This window comes from Myotis daubentonii, chromosome 5, assembly GCF_963259705.1.
Source record: "Myotis daubentonii chromosome 5, mMyoDau2.1, whole genome shotgun sequence".
NCBI lineage: Eukaryota > Metazoa > Chordata > Mammalia > Chiroptera > Vespertilionidae > Myotis > Myotis daubentonii.
Window position 1 is genome coordinate 97,570,417 of NC_081844.1, and position 23,306 is coordinate 97,593,722.

Consider the following 23,306-nt stretch of genomic DNA (forward strand, 5'->3'; position numbering starts at 1 on the left):
GCAGTGTGGCCCTCCACCTGTGCCTCTGTTTCGTCTTCACTCTTTGCAGTAGGGATAATCCACTTTGCTCATAGAGCTGTTATGGGAATTACTGAAATAGAACATAAAGTTGGCTAACACATGACAAGCACCCCAATAAACATGGTATCTTTAAAAAAAAGTAACTTTTGTTTTGGGTTGTTGTTTTTTTTAATATTGCTATTAATTTTAGAGAGAGAAAAAAGGGAAAAAAAGAGAAACATCCATCAGCTGCCTTCTGCATGTCCCCCCGATTGGGGATCCAGCCCATAACCAGGTCATGTGCCATGACCAGGAATCAAACCAGCACCTTTTGGTGCATGAATGATGCCCAATCAACTGAGCCACACTGGCCAGGACTATTTTTAAATAATATTCATTGGATTTTTACCAATTAAAAAAGTAATTCATGTTTATGGAGAAAATTTAGAAAAACACATAGAAGGAAAATTATCCCATAATTTCAGCACCCAAGGATAAAATTGTTGGTTTCCTTCCATGTATGTCCTTCCAGACTTTATACATGTCAGCATACAAATTGTGCTTTCCCATGAGCTGTATCGGTAGTGATTAAGAGGTTGCCCATGCTAACAAATTCTAACTCTGTCACCCACTAACTAACTCCGAGACCTTGGGCAGGTTACCTTCCATTCTCCTCCCCACACCCCCGCCCCCCGCCCCCACACACACACACCCGTGTAATAGTAATGGCCTCCAGCAGACACATGCAGGTTGGACACAGTCACCAAGGAGTACTGTAGTAGACTACAGTGTGGAGACCACAGTGCAGAATGGCGACCCCGAGAGCAAGGCACTGTCATGCCAGGCTGCCTTGGGAACAGTGACTGTTGAAGGAGTAACTGGGGAATGATGGTTATTAAGCATTTAGCCCAGTGGCTGGCACAGAGTAAGCTTGTTAAATCGTAGCTACTATTCCACAAACATGCCCCATGGAAGAGTGGAGATTCACAGAGATCTGTGTTCCCTGTTCAGATTTGATGAATGGCACCTTAAGGATGACTTGCTGGGACCACGTTCAGCCAAGAAATGCTTCTCCCTGTGCCAATCCTGCTCAGCCTTAGCTATTGATCCTTGAACTTCACAATCCCTCTAAATCGCCTTAAAGCAGGCAAGGCCCAAGTGCACCATCTGCTTTTGGCTTTATCCATCCCCCTCAAACTCGACCTCCTCCTCATCCCATCCGGGTGTCCAGCTTCCAACCCCTCCAAGCCTTTTCAGAAGTGTTGTCTCATTTGATCTGCTTTAAAAGCTTCAGTAAGAGGCTACGGGAGGCATCAGAATGGAGCCATGGCTGCCTCCGGCAAGTGGTTTCCCAGGACTGGGCCTACACTGCTACTCAGGTTCAGTACAGAGTTGAGTGGTATGCAGAGTAACTTGAAATGACAGCTAGACATGGAACAAGAGTCTGTGACTCACACAGTCGGTCAGTCATTGAGCAAATATTTATTTAGCCCCCTACTGTGTGCCAGGGACTGGGTTCTCCAGTGAGAACAGTATTCCAGGTTCACTTCTCTTTCAATCCTTCACGCTCCTCAAAGAGGAATTCCTCTCAATTTAGGGCAGCAAGTCTTCAACACCCTTCAACCCTAGCTAATCTCCCTTTCTGAAAAAGAGCAGAACTTGGACCCACCACTGTGTGGAGTGATCTTTTTTTTCTCTACCATGACATTCTATTTATAGCAAACAGTACAGGTTTTTAAATAGTGATAAAAGCTTCCTTAAATATTTTTTAAATATAGATACCAAAAGTGAGTTGACTCAGCCCTGGCCAGTTTCGCTCAGTGGTTAGAGTGTCAGCCCACAGACTGAAGGGTTGCAGGTTCAGTCCCTGGCCCCAGTCTGGGCACGTGCGAGAGCCAACCAATGTGTGTGTGTGTGTGTGTGTGTGTGTGTGTGTCCCCTTCTCTCTTACCTACCCGATAGATAGATAGATAGATAGATAGATAGATAGATAGATAGATATGATAGATATTTCTCTGTCCCTCTCCCTCCCTCTCTCCCTTCCACTCTTTCTAAAAATCAATGGGGAAAAATATCCTTAGGTGAGGATTAAGTTTTTTAAAAAAGTGAGGTGCCTTTAAAAAAAAGGCAGTAAAGCCCTAACCAGTTTGGCTCAGTGGATAGAGCATCAGCCTGAGGATTGAAGGGTCCCAGGTTCAATGCCAGTCAAGGGCATGTACCTTGGTTGCGGGCACATCCCCAATAGGAAGTGTGCAGGAGACAGCTGATCAATGTTTCTCTCTCATCAATGTTTCTAACTCTCTATCCCTCTCCCTTCCTCTCTGTAAAAAATCAATAAAATATATTTTTTTAAAAACACACAAAACAAAACAGGTGGTCCAGGGGTAGATTGACTGACTGATGCTTGGAAACCTAACCAAGTGAGGCCTAAACCATTTGAGAGTTGTTGACTCCTTCAAGCCCATGGTGACAGCAGTGGATTCTCCCCCAGAAAAATGGGTGAAAGTCACTTACAGTTTCAGCTGGTTCAAGAACCACCTGGGTGGGACCCACAAGAACATGCCTGGCTGGTGTGGGTCAGTGGTTGAATGTTGACCTATGAACCAGAAGGTCACAGTTCCATTTCTGGTTAGGGCACATGCCCGGGTTGTGGGCTCTATCCACAGTAGGGGACATGCAGGAAGCAGCTAACCCAAGATTCTCTCTCATCATTGATGTTTCTGTCTCTCCCTCTCCCTTCCTCTCTGAAATCAATTAAAAAATTTTTTTTAAATAAAGAGCAGTGTAGTAAGAGTCCCAATACGTGGTCAGCACAGATCTCAACCTCTTCACCTCCTTCCTCATCTTTGTAGCAGTAATACTGGCAGAGATGGCAGTGTTGGCAGTAGTAATAGTAGTTGTGTTTGAAGCAGTTAGAATAGCTGCACTTGAGTGCTCTCAACATGCTAGGCACTTCCCAAGCCTAATAAGCTCATCTCATCCATGCACAGAAGAACTATCACCCTCCCTATTTTCCAGGAAACAGAGCCACACCAGCTCATGTAGCTTCTCCAAGGCCACACAGCTGCCTACCTGTGACCTCTGAGCTGAACCTTAACCACTAACCCCAATGTTCCAATAAGTGTTTGTGGAACCAAATGAGCAACTTAAACAGGTTCTGATGGTCATTCTGCCATTTACCAGCTGAATGCCCTTGAGCAAGTCACCTGTCCTCTCGGAGCTCTATGAAGGAAGGTTCCCCAGCCCTGGCAAGCCATGATTCTAAGACACAGGGCAGGCAGCACCGGACCATGTCCTAAGCAAGAGAAGTGGAGCCAGGCTCAGGGACACGCACAGCGAGTTTGTGGCACTGTCACAGAGCCCAGCACAGCTCTGACTTCCAGCAGAGAGCAGGCTTCCAGGAACCCTCAGTTCCTGGTGATATTTACTCCCCTCTCCTGGCAGCACTGTGGGCTCCCCGAGGTCTGTTTGGATGCCCAGGTGAAAAGATCCCTGCCACCCATCCTCTTTCATGCCAAAGAGGCTCTGCGCCTTCCTTAATTAACTAGGCTTAACAGGGTGGGCCAGGGTGGCAAACAGGGCCCCTATTCCCAGTAACTGCTATGCTGCTAGGGGGAGAGGGAGGAGGGAAGGGGCGGAATATGCAAGGAATCTCAGGCACCAGCTGGTCCAGTCCCAGACCTACACTGCCCCTGTGTGGTGAGTCTAGAGAAACTGACACACCCCTGCAGGGATGGAGGGGGGGGGGGGGGGGTTCCATCTCAGACTTCACAGGCTGAATTCTAAGGCCAGAGAGGACCCAGATCAAACAACTCACCCAAAGGAGGGAAACTGAGGCGTGGAAAGGGAAAGCAGCTTACCCAAAACGATACATCGAGTCACCGAACAGAGGTTTCAGACACAGGCTTCCTGGAATCAGGTTTCCACCACAGTGATTTACAAAAATAATAATCATTTGCTGTGTTAGTGCAGAGGTGACTCGGGTGGCAGGCCCCTGGTACTCATACACAGCCAGTGTGAGAGTGAACTGCTGCCACCCACCAGTTCAGAAGGCAGTCTGCTGGCTGTCAGTGCTTTTGCTTGAATGTGGAACTGGCCCCGTGATTCCTTTGATAGGAATTCATTCTACAGAAACACTCAGACGTGCAGAAATCAAATGCAAGGGGCTTTTTGTGACTGCAGTTTGTAACAGCTAAAAATTAGAAGTCGCCTATTTGGCTATCATTAGGAAAGGGTTAGGAAAACGACTGTGTATCCAGACAGTAGGATGTAATTCAGCAGGAGGTAGGGGGTGGAGGAGTGGTGTCGCACAATTACGTCCTGACTTGGGAAAGTGTCTTATATATATGCGATGCAAAGAGAGCAATTTGGGGAAAAGTATGTGTATGACTCCATTTTTAAAAATATCCTAAGAGGATAAAAACAAAACTATTAACTCTGGTCCCCTCTATTTGAACTCTATATTCTAAAGTGTTTTTGCAATGTGTAATCTTTTAAAATTCAGCATGTATTGCATATTTAGTTTAAGTGAGGTTCTCTTAATAGGCTTTATTTTTAGAAGCAATTTGAGGTTCACACCCAATTTACAAAAAGGTACAGAGACTTCCCATATACTCCCTGCAGCCACATGTGTACAGCCTCCCCCATTATCAACACCCCTCACTGGAGTGGTTCATGTGTTACAGTTGATGAGCCTACATTGACACATCACTGTCACCCAAAATCCATACTTTACATTAGGGTTCACTCTGGCTGTTGTACATTTAATGGGTTTGGACAAGTGTACAATGACATGTATCCACCATTATAGTGTCATATGGAGTAGTTTTTTGGCCCTAAAAATTCTCTGTCCTCTACCTATTCGTCCCTTTATGTATCATTTTGGAATAAAAATCTGGACAGAGGGAAAAAAGGAAATAAAGATGTGGTTCCTGCCCAGCAGGAATTTAATGTCTGGTGATGAACAATGACTTGGCCAGCCCTGGGATTGCTTAACAATACTTAGGACTCAAATAAAAAGTTAAAAAAGAGAATAAGATCTGGTTGTCGATGTTCTGTGGGGCAGAGAATAAAGAAGTCAATCTGAGAGAGGTGAGGAGCAGGATTCCTGGAGGAGGGTGATGACTAGGCCAGGATATAAAGTATGTATGGAAAATGGCCACCATTTATTAGTATTATTTTCAAGATGCCAGGCCCTGTGTCAAGAATTTTACATGGATGTTTTCATCTATTGAAACGACCCTATGAAACAGATTATTTGTCCCCATTTCATGGATGAGAAAATTGAGTCTGAAAGGGCCAAATAACGTTTCTAAAGTCAAACAGCCAACACACAAAAAGGTGGGGTTCAAAAGCAGGTCTTTGAGTTCTCAAACCCTGTCCCCATCCAATGGGGACCTGCCTAAATCTGCTGAGGGAGAAGAATAGCCGTATTTGCATTTCAGCTGGGGCCTCTGTGCAGTGTCTCAATCCAAAGAAGTATCTGGGTGGTGAGATGCAAACCTAATGGTACAAGCCTTGTCACAAAGTAGACCTCATCTACCTCCCCTAAAGCTAACCCAGAATGTAGTCCACTCCCACAGCTCCCCTGAGTTGAGAAAAGAGGTGAGTGTACTTAATTAGCATCGGGGATGGATAGCTCTCTTCCCAAGTGGAGCCCTCTCTGACTAAGCCCTGCACCAGGAGCCCAGCCATCTCCCCCCAGCCACCATCCCTGGGTTGCTAAGCAGAAAAGTAGAAGGCTCCCTGTGACAACAGGTTAAACCTCAAATAATAAGAAGGTGAAGTGATGCGAGGGAGTAAAGGGGGAGGACTCAAGTGCAATCCAGAATCAAAGATAGGAATCTTTGTGGCATCTTTGCCACCACCTACCTGTGGACTCTTCAGCCACCCTTTGGGTTTTGGTGTCCCCGCCTGTAAAACAAGGAGTTTGGACATGATTGCTGAAGCCCCTCGCATCCATATGTTCTAGAGGTTCATGCTCTCTGTTCAACAAATGGATTCACAGGGGATCCTGACGACCAGGCCCTTGGGAAGCTCACAATCTAATAGAGGAGATAAGACAGGGATACAAAAGTCACTGTATAAAAGGCAGAGTGGCATGGTTAGAGACACAGATTGAAGTTACAACATATCCTGTAAAATATAATCCCATTTTTTAAAAAATATCCTATAGAATAAAAGCGTAATATGCAAATCGACCGAACGGCTGACCAACCAGTTGGCGAGGGGGCAGGACCAGTGAGCAGGCAGTGCCAGGTCAGCCAAGGCACATGCCAGCGGGCAGAGGGAGGGGATGGTGATGGGGGGGTGGCAGCAACCAGTGGGCAGCGGAGGGGCGATGGGGGGACCAGCTGGTGCCATCCCCTGATCTGCCTGCCCGGTTGCCTCCCACAGAGGGAAGCCAGACTGAACTGCAAGAGGGTGCAGGCCAGGCTGAGGGACTCCCCCCCACCCCCCTCTGTGCACAAATTTTCATGCACCGGGCCTCTAGTTTACATATAAAAATTCTGAAAGTGCATGCACCAAAATGTGATTTCTCGGCATTGAGAGGTTATGTATACTTTTAAAATATTTTTTCTTTTTGCTTTCTATATTTTCTCATTTTCCACAAAAAGTATTATTAGTAGCACTTTTTAAAAAGTACACACACACAGTGTATTTTGTATTCTAACAGAATTTAGTTTAAAATTCCAGCTATATTACAAACATGCTGTGTGACCTGGAGCAAATCACTTAACCTCTCCAAGTCTCAGTTGCCTTGCGTTTCAAATGGAAATTGTTTTTAACTTAATATAAACATAAAATGTTTGGGACCTCACATTCAAAGGGATTCATACCGTCTCATCATCATAGGTGTGTGTTGGGCATCCTTCTTATTTTACTGACTTACTTCCTTTTATTCCCATTCCTCGTTCCCGTTTCCCTCTGCCTCCACCTTAAGTCATTCCTTTGTGTTTAATATGTATTTTTTTAATTTGAACGTAATTTTGCAAAATGTGTGTGGTTGTCTGGCATGTTACCTAAATAGTATTGTTATAAATCTCATTGTGTCCTGCTTTTTTTTTTTTTCACAAAGAACAATGTACTTAAGACTTTCCATATTATGATATGGACTTGTCAACCGGGGCCTCTACGTGCTACACAGTCTCCATGCTGTGCATCTCCTGATGGTCATTATATGGAACTCTGCCGTTCATAATTCCTTGTGAGGGACACCCAGGCTTTCTCCAATTCCCTGTCACCACAAACAACACTGCGCTGAGCATGTTCATACGTGTCCCTAATGGACGTATGTAAAAATTCTTTGAGATCTGTGCCCTAAAGCAGAGCTGCTAGGTTAGAAGGTGTGTTAGACTTAATTGGACCACACGGTGTTAGAGTCTTGTCCAGTCTTCACAGCCTCTGCCCCCACCAGCCATGCAGAAGGCTCCCCAAGTCCCCACAGCTCTCCCTATACTTGGTGTCGTCCATCTTCCTAATTTTTGCCAGCCTAACAGATATAAGTTATATTTCTGTATGGTTTTCATTGTAATCTATTTGGCTATCTAATATTTTGAGCTTCTTGTCATGTGCTCATTAACCCTCAGGTTTCCTGTTTTATACATTTCCTGTTCATTTTCTTTGTCCATGTTTCTACTGGGAATGCCTTGTAAATATCAACCCTTTGCCTGTCTTATTAGACATTGTAAATATCTTCTCCCACCCTTTTCTTGTAGTTTATCTTTTTGAGGAGTTGGGTCATTTTTCTTCATTCCTAGATCAAAAAGATCTTTGTTTTCATTGTCTTCTCTTGCCTTTAAAGTTTTACCTTTCTCAGGAAGGTCTGTAATGTATCTCATATTTGCCATGGAAGTAAATGAGCGTCTACTTCATGGTGTTTTGTGATGGATAAAACAATACAAATAAAAGTGCCCAGCAGAGTGCCTCTGACCCGAGAGAAGCGTGCAGTTGTGGGTGACTAGTACCACTGTAGTAGAAACTGGTGAGCGCTGCCCTCGGAAATCTAGAGCTATAGGAGCTTAGATGATGTTCGGCTAGAGCAGGAAAGCTTTCGTGGGCGAAGGCGGAGTTTTCGTATTGGCCCTGAAAGTGAATGTAGCATTCATTCCTCTTGAGACAGACAGGCGAGCATTCCAGACCCAGGGAGGATCCTGCGGGCGGGCGGGTGCTGCTCGGGTGCAGCCCCTGGAGGGCCTGACGACTCACAAACCGCTGTCTGTCTTTCTGCCTGTGCCCCCCACCCTCCCCCTGCAGGCTCCCTGTTCTCCACCCTGAAGCCCCCCGACACCGTGTTCAAGGTGGTGTTCTGGCTGGGCTACTTCAACAGCTGCCTCAACCCCATCATCTACCCGTGCTCCAGCAAGGAGTTCAAGCGCGCCTTCCTGCGCATCCTGGGCTGCCAGTGCCGCGCCCGCCGGCGCCGCCGCCGCCGCCGCCGCCTGGGCAACTGCGCCTACACCTACCGGCCGTGGACGCGGGGCTGCTCGCTGGAGCGCTCGCAGTCGCGCAAGGACTCGCTAGACGACGGCGGCAGCTGCCTGAGCGGCAGCCAGCGGACCCTGCCCTCCGCCTCGCCCAGCCCCGGCTACCTGGGCCGCGGGGGCGCGCCGCCGCCCGTCGAGCTGTGCGCCTACCCCGAGTGGAAGGCGCCCGGCGCGCTCCTGAGCCTGCCCGAGCCCCCGGGCCACTGCGGCCGCCGCGACTCGGGCCCGCTCTTCACCTTCAAGCTCCTGGCCGAGCCCGAGAGCCCCGTGACCGAAGGGGACGCCAGCAGCGAGGGCGGCGAGGCCGCGGCCGACGTGGCCAACGGGCAGCCCGGCTTCAAAACCAACATGCCCCTGGCGCCCGGGCCGTTGTAGGGCCCCGCGCGCGCAGCTCCCTGTCCCTGGGAAGGAAATCCTGGTGGGGGGAGGGGCGGAGGGGAGGGGAAGGTCCGCGCCTGGGAGAGCCGGGCCCTAGGGGAAACGGGGGGAGGGGGGTGGGGAGAGGGGCAGCTGCTTTTCTGGCAGGGGCATGGGTGCCAGGTACAGCGCAGAGCTGGGCCGAGCATGCCGAGAGCCTGGGGGACCCGACGCCGGCCGGGATTACGCCTCTCTCTCTGTGTATATATATAAAAATGAGTCCCTCTGTACATGTATTTAACCGTGGGTACACGTGCGTGTGTCTGTGCGTGTGTCCGTGCGTGTGTACGTGTGGTCTGCATGTGTGTGTGTGGCGCGGGCAGAGCGAGTGCGCGCCCAGGAGGCAGTGGGAGCCTTGTTTGTCTCGTGACTTCGTACCTCTCAACCCCTCTTTGTACTACACTGAACGCTGGCACTTTGGCACTTTGGCGGAGTTGGAAACAAAGCCGGACATTAAAGATCATTTCTCCTGTGCGGCTGTGAGTAATTTGTGATGGGGTGGGGGCTGAGGGGTGGCAGGCAGGGTCTGGTGGGTCCTTTTCTTTCCCCTGCAAGTGTGTCCCAGTCCCTCCGGCCTTGCTGTGGGGAATAGTTGTGGGGGCCCCATGGAATCCATTTCTGCCTTTGCTATTCCTGCCCCCACCACCCTCACTCCCCAGCTAAACAGATCTGGCCCTGTGGCTGCAAGTGACCCCTTGCACTTGTCCCATAAATCCTGCTTGTCTGCCTTTGACTCAGCAATATCTGAATCTTCCTGCTGTGGGCTGCACTGGGCAATGTCTGGCCTGGCCCTGACAATTGGACCCCAATCCTGGACAGGACCCTCGGTGGGTCTGTCACCTGGGAGGGGTGGGACCCAGCAGAGAAATGGGCTCTTCACCTCCTCCCGGCAGCCCTAGGCCAAACACTCCATTGTTTGCCTGTGCCCACAGAACCTGAAAAAAACCCAGACCGCAGAATTTTCTGGATAAGATATGGATCCATGTGGCCAAGCAACACACCTGGGCACAAGATCCCTCCTAAGTTCTTCTAACTGGCGGCTGCCTGGGAAAGAAACACTGAGGAAAGTCACACAGAAGTGGGTCACCTCAGAAAGTAACCTCCATTCTGGCATCAGGCCTATGACTGTATGACCTCCAGAAAGTCACGCCCCCTCTCTAGGTCTTGGTTCCCCACCTGTGTCATGATGGGGTTGATTCCAAGGTCTTTCCTACTTCTAAAAGCCCCCAGTTTGCTAAAAGAATAAAGGGTAGGGAGTATTTTTCTTACCTGCAATTCAAAAAAAAAAAAGCATGAGGAATATCCATTCCCACCTCAATCCCCTTTTCTCACTGCTTTCCTTTTTCTAAGTTGAGCCTCACGATTTTTTCAAATGGCAAGGGCCTCTTACAATAATAGTAAATCTATCTGGGGTCTCAATCTATCTTGTGTTCTATAGGCAACTGAAGTAGAAAATGCTTTCAGAGAGGAGAGACTGTTGTTCATGTAGCTGAAAAAAAGTGAGGGGTATCAGGCATGGCTGGATCTAGGGGCTTAAACAAAATGTATGGGTTCTTACTCTTTTATCTAGCTCTGCTTATCTTTATATGTTGCCCTTGTTTCCTTTCTGCAAATAGCTTTCTCATATCATTCTTACTACTTGAACACCCCTCCCCCCCAAAAAAGAAGATTTCCCAGCAGTTCTGCCAAAAAAAGAAAAAGAAAAAAGTCCTGGGAAGCTAGAAGTTCTTTATCACAGTCTGCTTTAAGACTCTGATGAAAACTATAGACATACTTACAGAAAAATTCACATACAAAAAAACTTTACATTTTCATGTCATTTCAGGTGACTCGCCCCTGTTTAAGATCTGATTAACTAAGCCTGATAGCCCAGACCCCCAGGTTATTTAAGCTAAACTGCTTTTTCAGAATTATGTAGGCCAAGCCCTCGTCTCTACAGAGGGGGAGACTAAGATGAATAATGTGACCACATCACACTAAACTGGACCCAGTACCTTTTACAGTCCCACGTGTTGCCATCTTGGAGTTGAGTGCAATAGGAAGTAGGTCTCTTCTCGCCCCTGTAGAGAAAGAGGAGCCTGAATCCAATTCCCAGGGAAGAAGAAGTTTGGGGAATCCTCTGAAAATACTTTGTTAGCAACACAAATGTTTCAAACCAGCCTTACACAGAATCCTGATGTGGGTGTGGCCCAGAGTGAAGTGGGCCACTTCTTTCTCCACCTCCTCCTCAGTCCTTGCCTCTGGCCCTCCCAAGCACCCTAGAACTCCACACAGTGCGGTTTGAAAACTACTGGCCCAGTGCAAGTGAATAGGACTGGGAATCAGTGGGGCCTGGGTTCAAGTTGGCACTCTTCGTGACCTTGAGCACTCACCTTGCCTTTTCTGGTCCGTTTCCCCATCTGTCAAATGGATATGACCATCACAGTCCACCAGGACGCCAAAAGGAGTCAATGAGATCATTGTGGCATAAACGCTGAGCTGTAAATCACTGGGCAGATGCAAGTTATAATTTGGACCTCAGATATCTGAAGCCACAGGCACCAAAGGCATTTCCTGAGCCACTCAGTTCTGATGACCTCACGCATTACTGGTACTTGGAGGCCACACAGGCAGCAGAGGGAGGCAATGGCAGCCTCCTGCCTCTTTCCAGAAGGGAGGTTTACCAGGCCGTGGCTCGCATCCCCCAAAAATGCTGTGTTCCAGATCTACCCCCAGCCAGACCCTGCATTACGCTGACCTCTCCAGGTCATCTCCCGGTGGTCAGGCCCAGGAGGGCCCACAATTCAAGAGCTCTGGGGCAAACAGGTCCTCTCTACTCTAGTTGGCAGCAAAGCAGCCCTACTTTATTCTCCCAGGCCACCCAAGCACTGCTGAGTCATTTGTTGTCACTGAGGCACAAGGACACATCTGCCAATCAAAGAGGTAAGTGGTTCGGGAAGGTATGATAACTGTTAATCCTCCAGAATTGGGCTCAAATTCCCACCTCTGCCATGTAGTAGCTGTGTGACCTCAGGCAACTCATGACCTGGGTCTAAATCTTAGTTTCCTTAACTAATAAATAAGGATAATAATAGTACCCACTTCATAGGAACATTTGGAGGGTCAAATAAAATCATGAAGGTAAAACACCATGCCAGTCACTTGGATAACATCCGACAAACAGTAGCTATTAGCAGATATATTAATTATTCAATTATTTACTTTGATATCAAAAGTTTAGAAAATCTGAATAAAAAGGCAAAGAAAATAAATTCGGTGGTTTTTTTTTAATCAAATTCCAGTGTTTTAGGACTCAGGGTCTACCTTGAAGAAAAAAGACACAAGCTTATGATAGTACAAGAATTTTGTGTCCTACAGTGTGAAGAAACATTACTCAAAGAGGTGATTGACCTAAACTAAGGGTAAACATGAAATTTAGTAAAAGTTATGAGTTTGTTATTCCCTAACAGATTACTAGAAACAAACGGAACACTGGAGAATTCTACTTGGTCTGCCCCTGGAATTCACTTTCATAACCGTTACCCTCATACCTAACTGGTACCCAGCAAGTGTTCGTACTCTCTCGACAGAGCTGGTAAAATGCGGGGCAAGGTTTGAGGTCTGGCACCTACTGGCCTTGAGTTGCAAAGTAGACAGAGGGCATGATAGAAAAAAACGTAGAAAATCGGGCCAGGAAGGATATGCTTTGTGGTTTCATTGTTTTCCCCCAGCTTTACTGAGGTATCATTGATAAATAAAAATTGTGCTAGTATATATTTAAGGTTACAATGTGATGTTTTGATATACATATATGTTGTGAAATGGGACTACCACACTCCAACCAATTCACATACCCATCACCTCACATAGTTACCTTTTTTGTGGTGAGAATGTTTAAGATCTACTCCCTTAGCGAATTTCGTTTGCCATCCAGTGCTGTTAACCATCGTCACCATGCTGTGTGTTCGGCCTCCAGAAGCTATTTGTCCCACATGATGGAAACTTTGTGCCTTTGGCAGCACTTCCCTCTTTCCCCCTTCCCAGCCCCTGGCACCCACCATTCTACTCTCTGCTTCTACGAGTCAGTGTTTTTAGATCCCACATGTAAGTGGGGTCATGCAGTATTTGTCTTTCTATGTCTGGCTTATTTTACTTGGTATAATGCCCTCCAGGTTCATCCACATTGTTGCAAATGGCAGGATTTCCTTTTTTTAAGCCTAAAAATGTTTTAAATTAGGACAGGCAGCTTTCTGCTGCTCAACCTTGAGGACCTCCGAAGTTTGTTTAGGGTTATGTTAGTTTGCTAGGGCTGCCATAACGAAGTGCCACAGACTGATGGCTTAAACAACGGTAATTTGTTATTTCACAGTTGAGGCTGCAAGTCCCAGATCAAGATGTTGGCAGAGCTGATTTCTTCTGAGGCTGATAGATAGATGGACGTCTTCAACGGGTGACTTCATAATCTTTCCTGTGTGTGTGTCTGTATCCAGATGTCCTCTTCTTAGGAGAACAGTAATCATACTGGATTAGGTCCCACCCTGATGACCTCATTTTACACTATTTACCTCCTTAAAGACCCTGGCTCCAAATACAATCACATTCTGAAGTACTGGGGGTCTAGGACTTCAACATATGAATTTTAAGGGGGCGGGTGAGAGACACACAAATCAGCCCATAACAAGGATCAATATCTCAGAACCTTGGGACTAAAGTCTTAATGTTAGGGCACATCAATGAGGTGGGCATTAGTATTGTCTCATTTTTAGGCTTAGAAAAGTTTAGGTAATAGTCCAAGATGGTATGACTTCCAGGTGGAAGAGACAAGGATTTGAATCAAAGAGCCGACCGACATTGCTCTGCACACTCCTAGCCTGGATAAATCTCTGTATGGAAGGAAGCTCTTCTCACGTTCTTGTTTCTTCAAGGGCCCTTCTCCCCTACCCACCCCAACTCTGCCCTCTTTCTGGTCTGGGACTTTAGAAAACAAAAGCCAGGAAACCTTGCAACTTCTGAATCCCCTCTGTTCACGCCTTGCCTGAAACTTTGAAGCACAAAGCCTGCTGCCTGCTTGAAGGGAACGTGATGGGGGTTGGGGATAGAAACATGAATGAGCAGCACAAAATACCATCCAGCGGCACTACCCAAAGGTCCCATGGATCCCCATCTGAAGGGTGAATCAGTACTGAGATGCTTCCTGTATGTGCATGCTGCCTCGAGCAGGTGTGGAGAGGGCCAGTGCATATAGCTAATGCAGCTCCAACCCCCCCAGCCTCCCCCCCATCACCACCACCACCACCACCCACCACCACCACCACCCACCACCACCACCACCACCCACCACCACCACCACCACCCACCACCCACCACCACCACCACCACCCACCACCCACCACCACCACCACCCACCACCACCACCACCACCACCACCACCACCCACCACCACCACCACCACCACCCACCACCACCCACCACCACCACCACCACCCACCACCACCCACCACCACCACCCACCCACCACCACCACCACCCACCACCCACCACCACCACCCACCACCACCACCCACCACCACCACCACCACCACCCACCACCACCACCACCACCACCACCACCACCACCACCCACCACCACCACCACCCACCACCACCACCACCAAGCTCTTGCAGAGCAGGAGCTCATGCAGGGTTGAGGCGGCCTCCTACTTCCCCTGCTGATTCCCAGGTGGTCCTTAGAACACTGTGCTTGAGCAGGCACCCCCTGAGGAAAAGGACCACGTTTTACTCCCCCTCGAGATCCCCTGCAGGGACCCACTTGGCTAAACACTGAGATGGAAAGCTGCTTCCCCCCTCCCCCGGGGCCAGTGTTGTAAGCAGCTCAGGGAGCCTGTTTCCAGAAATCCATCGGCAATTGCTTTCGGGCCTTTTAAATCACGGGAGGTTGCCGTTTCCTCCTTTTGCAGGCTTGTGCATATTGGTGTCCAGTTTGTTTTCTTCCACCGCCAGAAGCTCTGACCGCGGGTCCGGCAAAGAAGATGCAGCACAGACGACGAAGCCTCTCGGAGCTGCTCCCCGCCTCCGGAGCGGAGCGCGGTGTCCTTCCGCGGTACGGTACGTGCGGAGACTGGGGAACAGTTCTTTAGGCACCGCGGTGACCGAGGCGGCTCCGCGCCCCTTCCCTCCGCAGGTGCTCGGAGCGGGACAGACTCGGCCTTCGGGCGGACCCAGGCGCCACCTGCTGTCCGGCGCGCCTAGGCGACTAGGAACAAAGTTGCTTTGCAATTCAGCTTGCGCTGCTCTGTCCACTTCCTGGGAGCCCCCATTGGCGTTTCAGCTGCAGCCAGACATTCTAGAAATCCGGGTTAAGAAAACTTAGCTTGGAGTTACTAGTATGTGCTGGCTTCCGGGGATCTGGGAACCTCCTGAAACAGTGGGCAGAAGGTAGCACCTTGGAAGAGTGCGGTACACCTTTCATGAGTCGAACTGCTATTTTATGATCTGGGGACTATGTGCCCGGCAACGTGCAAGCCATTGGTAGTCAGTGGTGACCAAGCAGACAGGTCACTTCTCCTCTTGGACCTTACCTGAAATTTACTATAGTCTGTAGTCGGCTGGATAAGGGCCTCCAAAAATGTGCACCTCCTAATCCCTGGACTCGAAAATGTTACCTTTCCTGGCAAAAAGGACTTCGCACATGTGATCCAATTAAAGATCTGGACAGAGCTGAGCAGATTACCCCGGGCTATCCCGGTGGACATCATGCATCACAGTGTCATTCTAGCAGAGGGACACAAGCCGAGGCAGAGACAGCCCAAAGGTGATACGTGGCAACAGACCCAGAAGGATGGAGAGAAAAACATTTGAAGATGTTGCGTTGCTGACTTTAAAGATGCAGAGAAGAGTAGCATGACCCTTGGGCAAGGATGACACACACACATTCGTGATCCGTTCCATGTTTACAAAAATAAAAATAAAGATGTGGAAAGAGGGCCAGGACCCAAAGGATATCGACAGTGTCTGGACCCTGGGAAGAGCGAGGAAACAGATTCTCCCCTGGAGCTGCCAGAGGGACCTGCTGTCACGTTGACTTGAACTCGGGGAACCTGCTTTCAGGCTCCCAGCCTCCAGAACTGTCAGAGAATGCATTTGTGCTGTTCATGCCTCTAAGCTTGTAGTGATTTGTTTCAGCAGCAATAGGGAACCAATACACATCTCAGCAGGCCTCAGACCCCACAGGTGTGGGACCCATACTCACAGTCCTTTCCAAAGCTGAGGGGCTCTGCATCGCTGGCCCTCCCCCGCTGCAGGAGGAGACAAGTCAAAGAGGCAGAAAGTGCACCTCACACTGAGGAAGTGGCTTTACCCACCTCGTCCCCTGGGCCAGAGCGGTGAGCCTACCTCTGAGTCCCTTCCCAGGAGAGCTGTGGGACTAGTGGGGAAGATGAAATTCAGGTTGCATTTTCCTACCTGGGCTATCCAGAGCTGGGCCAGGGACTCCACAGAGCTAGAGGACAAATGTGGGCTTCTCCTCAAGCACCAATTTTATTGGAAGAGACAAGATTGAAAACATTTTTAATAGAGGCATACCTCGGCGAAATTGCAGGCTCTCTTTCAGACCACCGCAATAAAGCGGGTCGTCATCTTTTTGCCGGGGGAGGGTCCTGCCTTCAACTAGGCTCAGAGCTCAAATGTAATAATCCTGCTTTCATTGTATTTACTTTTACTGAGAACTCTTTTTTTTTTTTTTTTTTTTGGTATAGCAAAGGTGGGAATTTATTGAAGAACAAGTACAGACTCCCACATGGGGAAGGGGAAAGAATCAGAACGGACTCCCACGTGGGGAGGGGGAAGAGTCCCCGAGAACTTCTCTTTAGAGCCAGTGGCACTGGTATTATGTGGATGACATAAAATTTTCCTTTTAATATACATTTTATCAAGTCGTAAAGGATTGAAATATTTTAAGATTTATGTCAATAATAGAAGACCACAGAAATAGCAAAAATCACGATGTGAATATGCTAATGACTGAAGTACACTCTTCATGTACTGCTGTCACTTCTTAGAAACTGTAACCCATCAAACCTTGAGAAATACAGGCTGTGGGCAAGTTCTGGCTAAGAACTCAGATTGTACCAGCCCCTACTCACCCCACCCTGTCACTGTGTCACCGTAATGGGGCAAGGGGAGCAGCCCGAGAGGCCTACAGTTTGGAAATTAGAGCTGAGGACACAGGAGCTGGCTTCTGGTCCAAGGCCTTTCGAGCTGACCCTGAGTGTGATTGGGGATCTGCTGCGACTCCTCAGAATTCCCCAGCAGGGGAAGGGATGGACAGACAAGAAGAATGCCTGTTAGTGTCACTGCCTCCCCAGTCCCACCTCACCCGCCAGAAGGGGGCGCATTAGCCATCCCTGAGCTAAGGAATTGCAAAAGCTGACTGCCTGCTTGGTAAAAGGAGGAAGGGAAAAATAGAGAGGTTAAGCACAATGTAGTATTTTGAGAAATGGTCCTGCTCATGTGCTTATATAATTAAGTATATTAGTCATGTACTTACATAATTAAGTCAGCATATTAAGCCAGGCTGCCACAATACAATATCACAGGCTGGGTGGCTTAGAGAACAGAATTTTATTTTCTCACAATTCTGGAAGTCTTATGACCAAGATGTCAGCTGGGTTGGTTTCTACCAGGCCTTTCTCCTTGGCTTGCACGTGGCTGCCTTCTACTGTGTCCTCACATGGCCTTTTCTCTGTGAGTGTGTATCCCTGGTGCCTCTTCCTCTTTTTCTTTTTTCTTTTCTTTTAAATATGTATTTTTATTGATTTCAGAGAGGAAGTGAGAGGGAGAGAGACATTGAAACATCAATGATAAGAGAGAATCATTGATTGGCTGCCTTCTGCATGCCCCCTACTGGGGATCGAGCCCACAACCCAAGCATGTGCCCCTGACCAGAATCGAACCTGGGACCCCTCAGGCTGACGCTCTATCCACTGAGCCAAACCAGCTAGGGCTCTTCCTCTTCTTATAAGGACATCAGACCTATTAGATTAGGGCCCCACCTTTATAATCTCCTTTAACTCTCATTATTCCTCATAGCTTGATCTCCAAATACAGTCACATTGGGAGTTAGGGTTTTAGCACATGATTTTGGGGGGAGACACAGTCAGTCCATAACAGGCAGGGCATGGAAATCTCCTGGAAGGACACACTGTTGTTAACATCATTTCTGGGGAGTGGTGAGAGGTTCCAAGTTAGTCCTATTCTTCCACCTGACGTTTTAAAATGGTATTACTTTAAAAGATGATGATAAGAGGATATTAATTGAAAGGGGTTACCAGTTTTAGCCTGCCCGGTACATCTAAAGAAGCAACCCAGCCCGAGTGTGAGAGTCCCCCAGGAAGCCTACTTTGCAGGCACTAGCTGCCAAGTGGGCCCCAATCTGTCAGAGCTAAGGGAGGAAAAGGGCCCTGTGGGGAAACAGCTCCGTCCTGTGACCAGACTGTAGGCCGGACGTGGGTCTTTAGGAACCTCCAGTCCCTCTTTACCCTTTGACCCCTTCTTAGGCCCGTGGGCTTACACATGCCCGCACACCGCCCCCCCTCCCCCATCCCATGGGTCCCCAGCTCTGATGGCAGAAGGTCCAGCAGAGTGGCCACTGGAGCAGGAAGTAAGGGGAGGGGCTTTGAAGTCTGAAGGTCCTTTGCAGCCTCCCACAACCTCTGCACTCACTTCTCACCCCACATCCTCCCTGTGAAGTCAGCTTTGTGGCAGAAATAACATCTCTGAGGCTCATGCAAGAAATCTGGAATAAATGAGAAGTTGCCTGAGTCCCCTGGATTTATATAAACCTCCTAATTGCTTCCGTGTGTGTGGTTGTTAGCCACTAATTATTAGGTGTTTTGTCTCTGTCAGCGCTTTCATAAGCTGTTCCTTTCTGTGGTAGGCATTTAATCCAGGCTGAGTTGCCATGTTTTGAGGCTGGGGTGGGGGGGGGGGGCGGAAGGGGGGAGAAGGGGGTTGAAGCTGTGAGCCAATGTGGTAGAAAGCACGTTGAACGGCAATGCACTGCAACAGCAACAACAGCATCTGCATTTAATGTGCCTGGCACTGCGTTGCATCCTTTGATTCCTTGAATCCTTGCCAAGAACCCCTAAATGCTGCTCTTCCAGGTGCGGGGCTCAGAGAGGCTTGGTCACCGGCCAGGAAGAGGTGCGTGTCGGTCAAGGCGTGAGTTTGGCTGCACATAGCAGATACAAGTAGTAGTGGTTTGGACGAGTCGGAAGGCTTTTTTGTTTCCCTCACATGAAAAGTCCCGATGTCGGCAGTTAAGGAATAGATAGTGTGGCCGCTTCGTGGGGTCAGGAGAGGCCCGTGTCCCTTCTACGTGGCCATAATGTCTCTCCTCCGGGCGGAGGGGAAGGGACGAGGGCAAACGGTACTTACAGGTGACTTTGTCCCCCTTTTAAGGAGATTTCCAGGAAGTCCTATCTGTGCGTCTGCTGTGTGTGTGGTCACTGTTCCCGCCTGACGGCTACCGCATGTTTGATTCTGTGCTAAGCGTTACATAGATTATTGCATTGATTTTTTCATAACAGCCTTGAAGAAGTGTCTTTTCAACCCTGAGATTCTAGTTTAATGCCTGCTATTACTAGTACACTGCTAAGCAATCCTAGATCAGCGGTTCTCAACCTGTGGGTCGCGACCCCTTTGGCGGTCGAACGACCCTTTCACAGGGGTCGCCTAAGACCATCCTGCATATCAGATATTTACATGACGATTCATAACAGTAGCAACATGACAGTTATGAAGTAGCAACGAAAATAATTTTATGGTTGGGTCACAACCTGAGGAACTATTTAAAGGGCCAGAAGGTTGAGAACCACTGTCCTAGATAAATCACCTTCCTGCTCTGCCCCTCGGTTTTCTCATTTGTTTTATGAGGAATTAGACTAGACAAGGAGTTCTTAACATGGGGGTCTACAGGCCCCCCCACAAGGCCATGGATAAAATTCAAGAGAGAAGGTCATGAATTTGGATGGTGAAAAAATATTATATTCTTGTTTCCACTAACCTCTAGTTAAAATTGAGCATTTCCTTCTATTATGACTGTAGGCAGCAGATCACACTAATCTTAGTAGAACCTGTGACTTTTCACCAAAAGAAATCAGAGATTTTTTTTAGCATACTACAGTAGCTTAAATATGTTAAAATAGTGTTTTTTGATCATCACTACCTCAAAAGTATGGTATTTATTACACCTACCATATTTAATGTGCTTATAAGTACATGTATCTCAAAAATGTGATTAAATATTCGAGTAACTTATTGCAATATAATTTATTTTCCTCATAATCCTGTGTGTTTTGTTTTTTGCACACACAAAAACATTTTCTGGCCTGGCCAGTTTGACTCAGTGGTTGAGCATCAATTCATGAACCAGAGGTCACGGTTTGATTTTCAGCCAGGGCACATGCCCAGGTTTCAGGCTCAGTGTCCAGTAGGGGACATGCAGGAGGCAGCCAATCAATGATTCTCTCTCATCATTGAGGTGTCTATCCTCTCTCCCTCTCCCATCTTCTCTCAGAAATCAATAAAAACATATTAAAAACCATTTTTCTTAAAAGGGCCCCTAAGTTTCGTGGCCAAAGGAACTCTTGGAACAAATGAGACCACCTCCTTGGCCAGAAGATCTCTTTGCCCCTCCGGCTGTAAATGAAACTCTGCCACTAGCTATCATGGTCATCCTGAACAAGACCCTTCAGCTCTCGGTCTCCCCAGTTTTCTCTTCTGTAAAATGGGTATCATGCATACTTTGTCTAGCTCAGAGCTGCTAGGAGAACCAACATAATCTACATTAAGCTCACTCAGTTGCAGAGTGTATGCATATTCACTTACATGGGGTCAGCCTCTGAAGTGCTAAGCAAACACTGAGTGTTACTAAATTATTCCATTTTAGCCCCATTTCCCAGAGATGCTGATGTCTTTCTATTACTTCCAGATAAGTGTCCTGCTACAGCCATATAATTGCTGATGCCAGATTGGGATAGAACTAGGACAAAATTCAATAATAAGGAGGAAAATGCACCTTAAGTGCACTTGGATGAGCCTACTTAAGAACACAAGGAGATAAAATGAGATTTCACCATGGGTCATATAGCTTCAATTGTCTTGGAAAAATGTGAGCCAATATACCATGGTTAAAAAAAAAAAAAAGTCATAGATCAACAAGTCATTTTCTCTGCAACCTCTAAACGCAGGGATAATTGGACAAATGACAGGAAAGTTGGTTTCCTTCCTAACTGGTAGCTTTATCCATCCATCACCAGCATCAAAGGCCTCATCTTTAACCAGGCTCTGAGCCATTTGCCTGACACTGAAAAACGGCTGAATTTTCCTGCCAAGTGTATATCCATGTACATTTGTATAGATATAGATCACCTTCCAAGGCCCCTTCTCCTTGCAGTTAAGGTTACTGTATCTGCCACCTCTTTTGAAAAACATACTTTGTGGCTAGACCTGGGATTGTGTCCTTGGTCTGTTCTATTAGCTGTGTGACCTTGGAGAAAACTTTTAACCTCTCTGAGCTCCACCTTATAATTTGAAATAATAATACCTAACAATGGCATCCATTTATACAATATTTGAATGTTCATTGTGCGCCAGGCACTGTGCTAGGCTCTAGGAATTTCAAAGAAAGGAAGAAGGACAAGCTCTCGATCCTTGTGGCTCTTACAGTCTAGTAGAGGGAATTATAATAATCAAGTAAAGAAATACTCAAGAGGCATAATTGATATATAATAAATTGTACATATTTAAACCATACAATTTGGTAGATTTTTATATATGTATAAATCCATGAAACCATCATGATACAGCAAACATAACCATTCCTACAAAAACTTTCCTTATATTTACTTTTCCTTATAGTCTCTCCCTCCCATTCCTCCTATCCCCCATCCCAAAGCAACCACCCATCTCCTTTCTGTCACTGTAGATTAGTTTGTATTTTTAGAGTTTTATGTAAATGGAATTATATAGTATGTACTCTATTTTTCTTTGGCCTGGCTCTCATTCAGCATTATTATTTTGAGCTTCAATCATATTATTGTGTGTATCAATAGTTTGTGCTTTTTTATTGCTGAGCAGTATCCTCTTATGTGCACATGTCATAGTTTGTTTATCCATTTATATGTTGATGGCTATTTGGCTTACTTCCAGATTTTGGCTATTACAAATAAAGCATCTATGAACATTTGTGTAAAAAAATAATAAAAGCCCAAAACTTGAAAAAAAGAAAAAAAAAAAGAAATACTCAAGATTGTTACAGATGTGATAAAAGATACGAAGGAAAAGGACAGGGTGGCATAATAGAGTGAGCTGCTTAAATGATATTGAGGTAAGATCTGAAGAATGAGAATGAGCAAACCCTGGGAAGAGCTGGTAACAGCACCAGGGAGACGAAACACTGAGCACAAGGGTCTGGAGATGGGGAGAGACTGTGTTTCAGGAACAAAGAGTAGCACAGTGTCCAAGAGGGAGTGGTGCAAGGTGAGGTCAGAGAGGTAGGCAGAGACCAGACCGCATGCGCCTCAGGGGTCGTGATAAGGAATTTTAGATTTTATTCTAATCAGAGTGGGAAGTCAATGAAAATGGTTAAGACTTGTTTGGTATTCGTGTTGTTAAAGGATCGGGCTGCTTCCTGAATGGTGAAGGGAGGATAGGAGGCAAGGGTGAAAGCGGGGAGGCCAGGGTTATTGTGGGTATTGCCTACAATTACAAGTTGTAGGTAAGACTTACAATAATGAGCACAACCCCTTACATAATGAGCACAGCCCCTGACACATAGTAGTTCTCTAGGAATGTCCATTAGCTATTGTTCTGGAAGGCCTAAGCCTGTCCCATCTAATGCAGTAGACACCAGCTTTATGCAGCTATTGAGCATTTAAAATGTGGCTAGTGCAACCATGGACATAAACTTCTCATTTTATTTAATTTTAATTAAATTAGACTTACATTTAGCCCTGGCTGGTGTGGCTTGGTTGGTTGGGCATCCTCTTGTGCACGGAAAGGTTGCCTGTTCGATTCCCGTCAGGGCACATGCCTGAGTTGCGGGTTCCATCTCTGTAGGGGGCATGCAAGAGGCATTGATTGATGTTGCATCAATGTTTCTCTCTCTAAAATTCAATAAAATAATATTTTAAAAATAAATACATTTAAAAACTAATATTTGATTCAGTCATTGGGAAGTATATTTTTTAAAACTTGGATATATGAATCTACTTTTCTAACTATAAATGTTATGAAATCTGAATATAGATTTAAGTATTTTCAATGAAAACTTAATGTCCAGGTTGAGATAACAGTAAAATACACACATGATCCCAATGACTTAGTATGAAAAAGAGAATGTAAAATATTCTGTTAATTTTCATG

The 23,306-nt window shown here is 46.9% G+C and overlaps 2 protein-coding genes and 1 non-coding gene across 5 annotated transcripts in view; all 3 read left to right on the forward strand.

Moving 5' to 3' along the window:
• The window catches only part of ADRA1B (adrenoceptor alpha 1B), a 49,220-nt gene extending 40,291 nt beyond the window's left edge, over positions 1-8,929 (forward strand). For both annotated transcript variants that reach the window (XM_059699080.1, XM_059699079.1), the window contains one exon: positions 8,257-8,929. In XM_059699080.1, coding sequence (XP_059555063.1) covers positions 8,257-8,861 — 605 coding nt within the window. In that variant the 3' untranslated portion in view covers positions 8,862-8,929. The remainder of the gene's footprint in view (positions 1-8,256) is intronic.
• PTTG1 (PTTG1 regulator of sister chromatid separation, securin) overlaps positions 1-23,306 on the forward strand; it is a 373,674-nt gene that overhangs the window by 60,677 nt on the left and 289,691 nt on the right. The gene's annotated exons all lie outside the window — the stretch shown is intronic.
• LOC132236274 (U6 spliceosomal RNA) lies at positions 15,732-15,836 on the forward strand. The gene has a single exon (XR_009453225.1). It is a non-coding gene; the product is annotated as a U6 spliceosomal RNA (small nuclear RNA).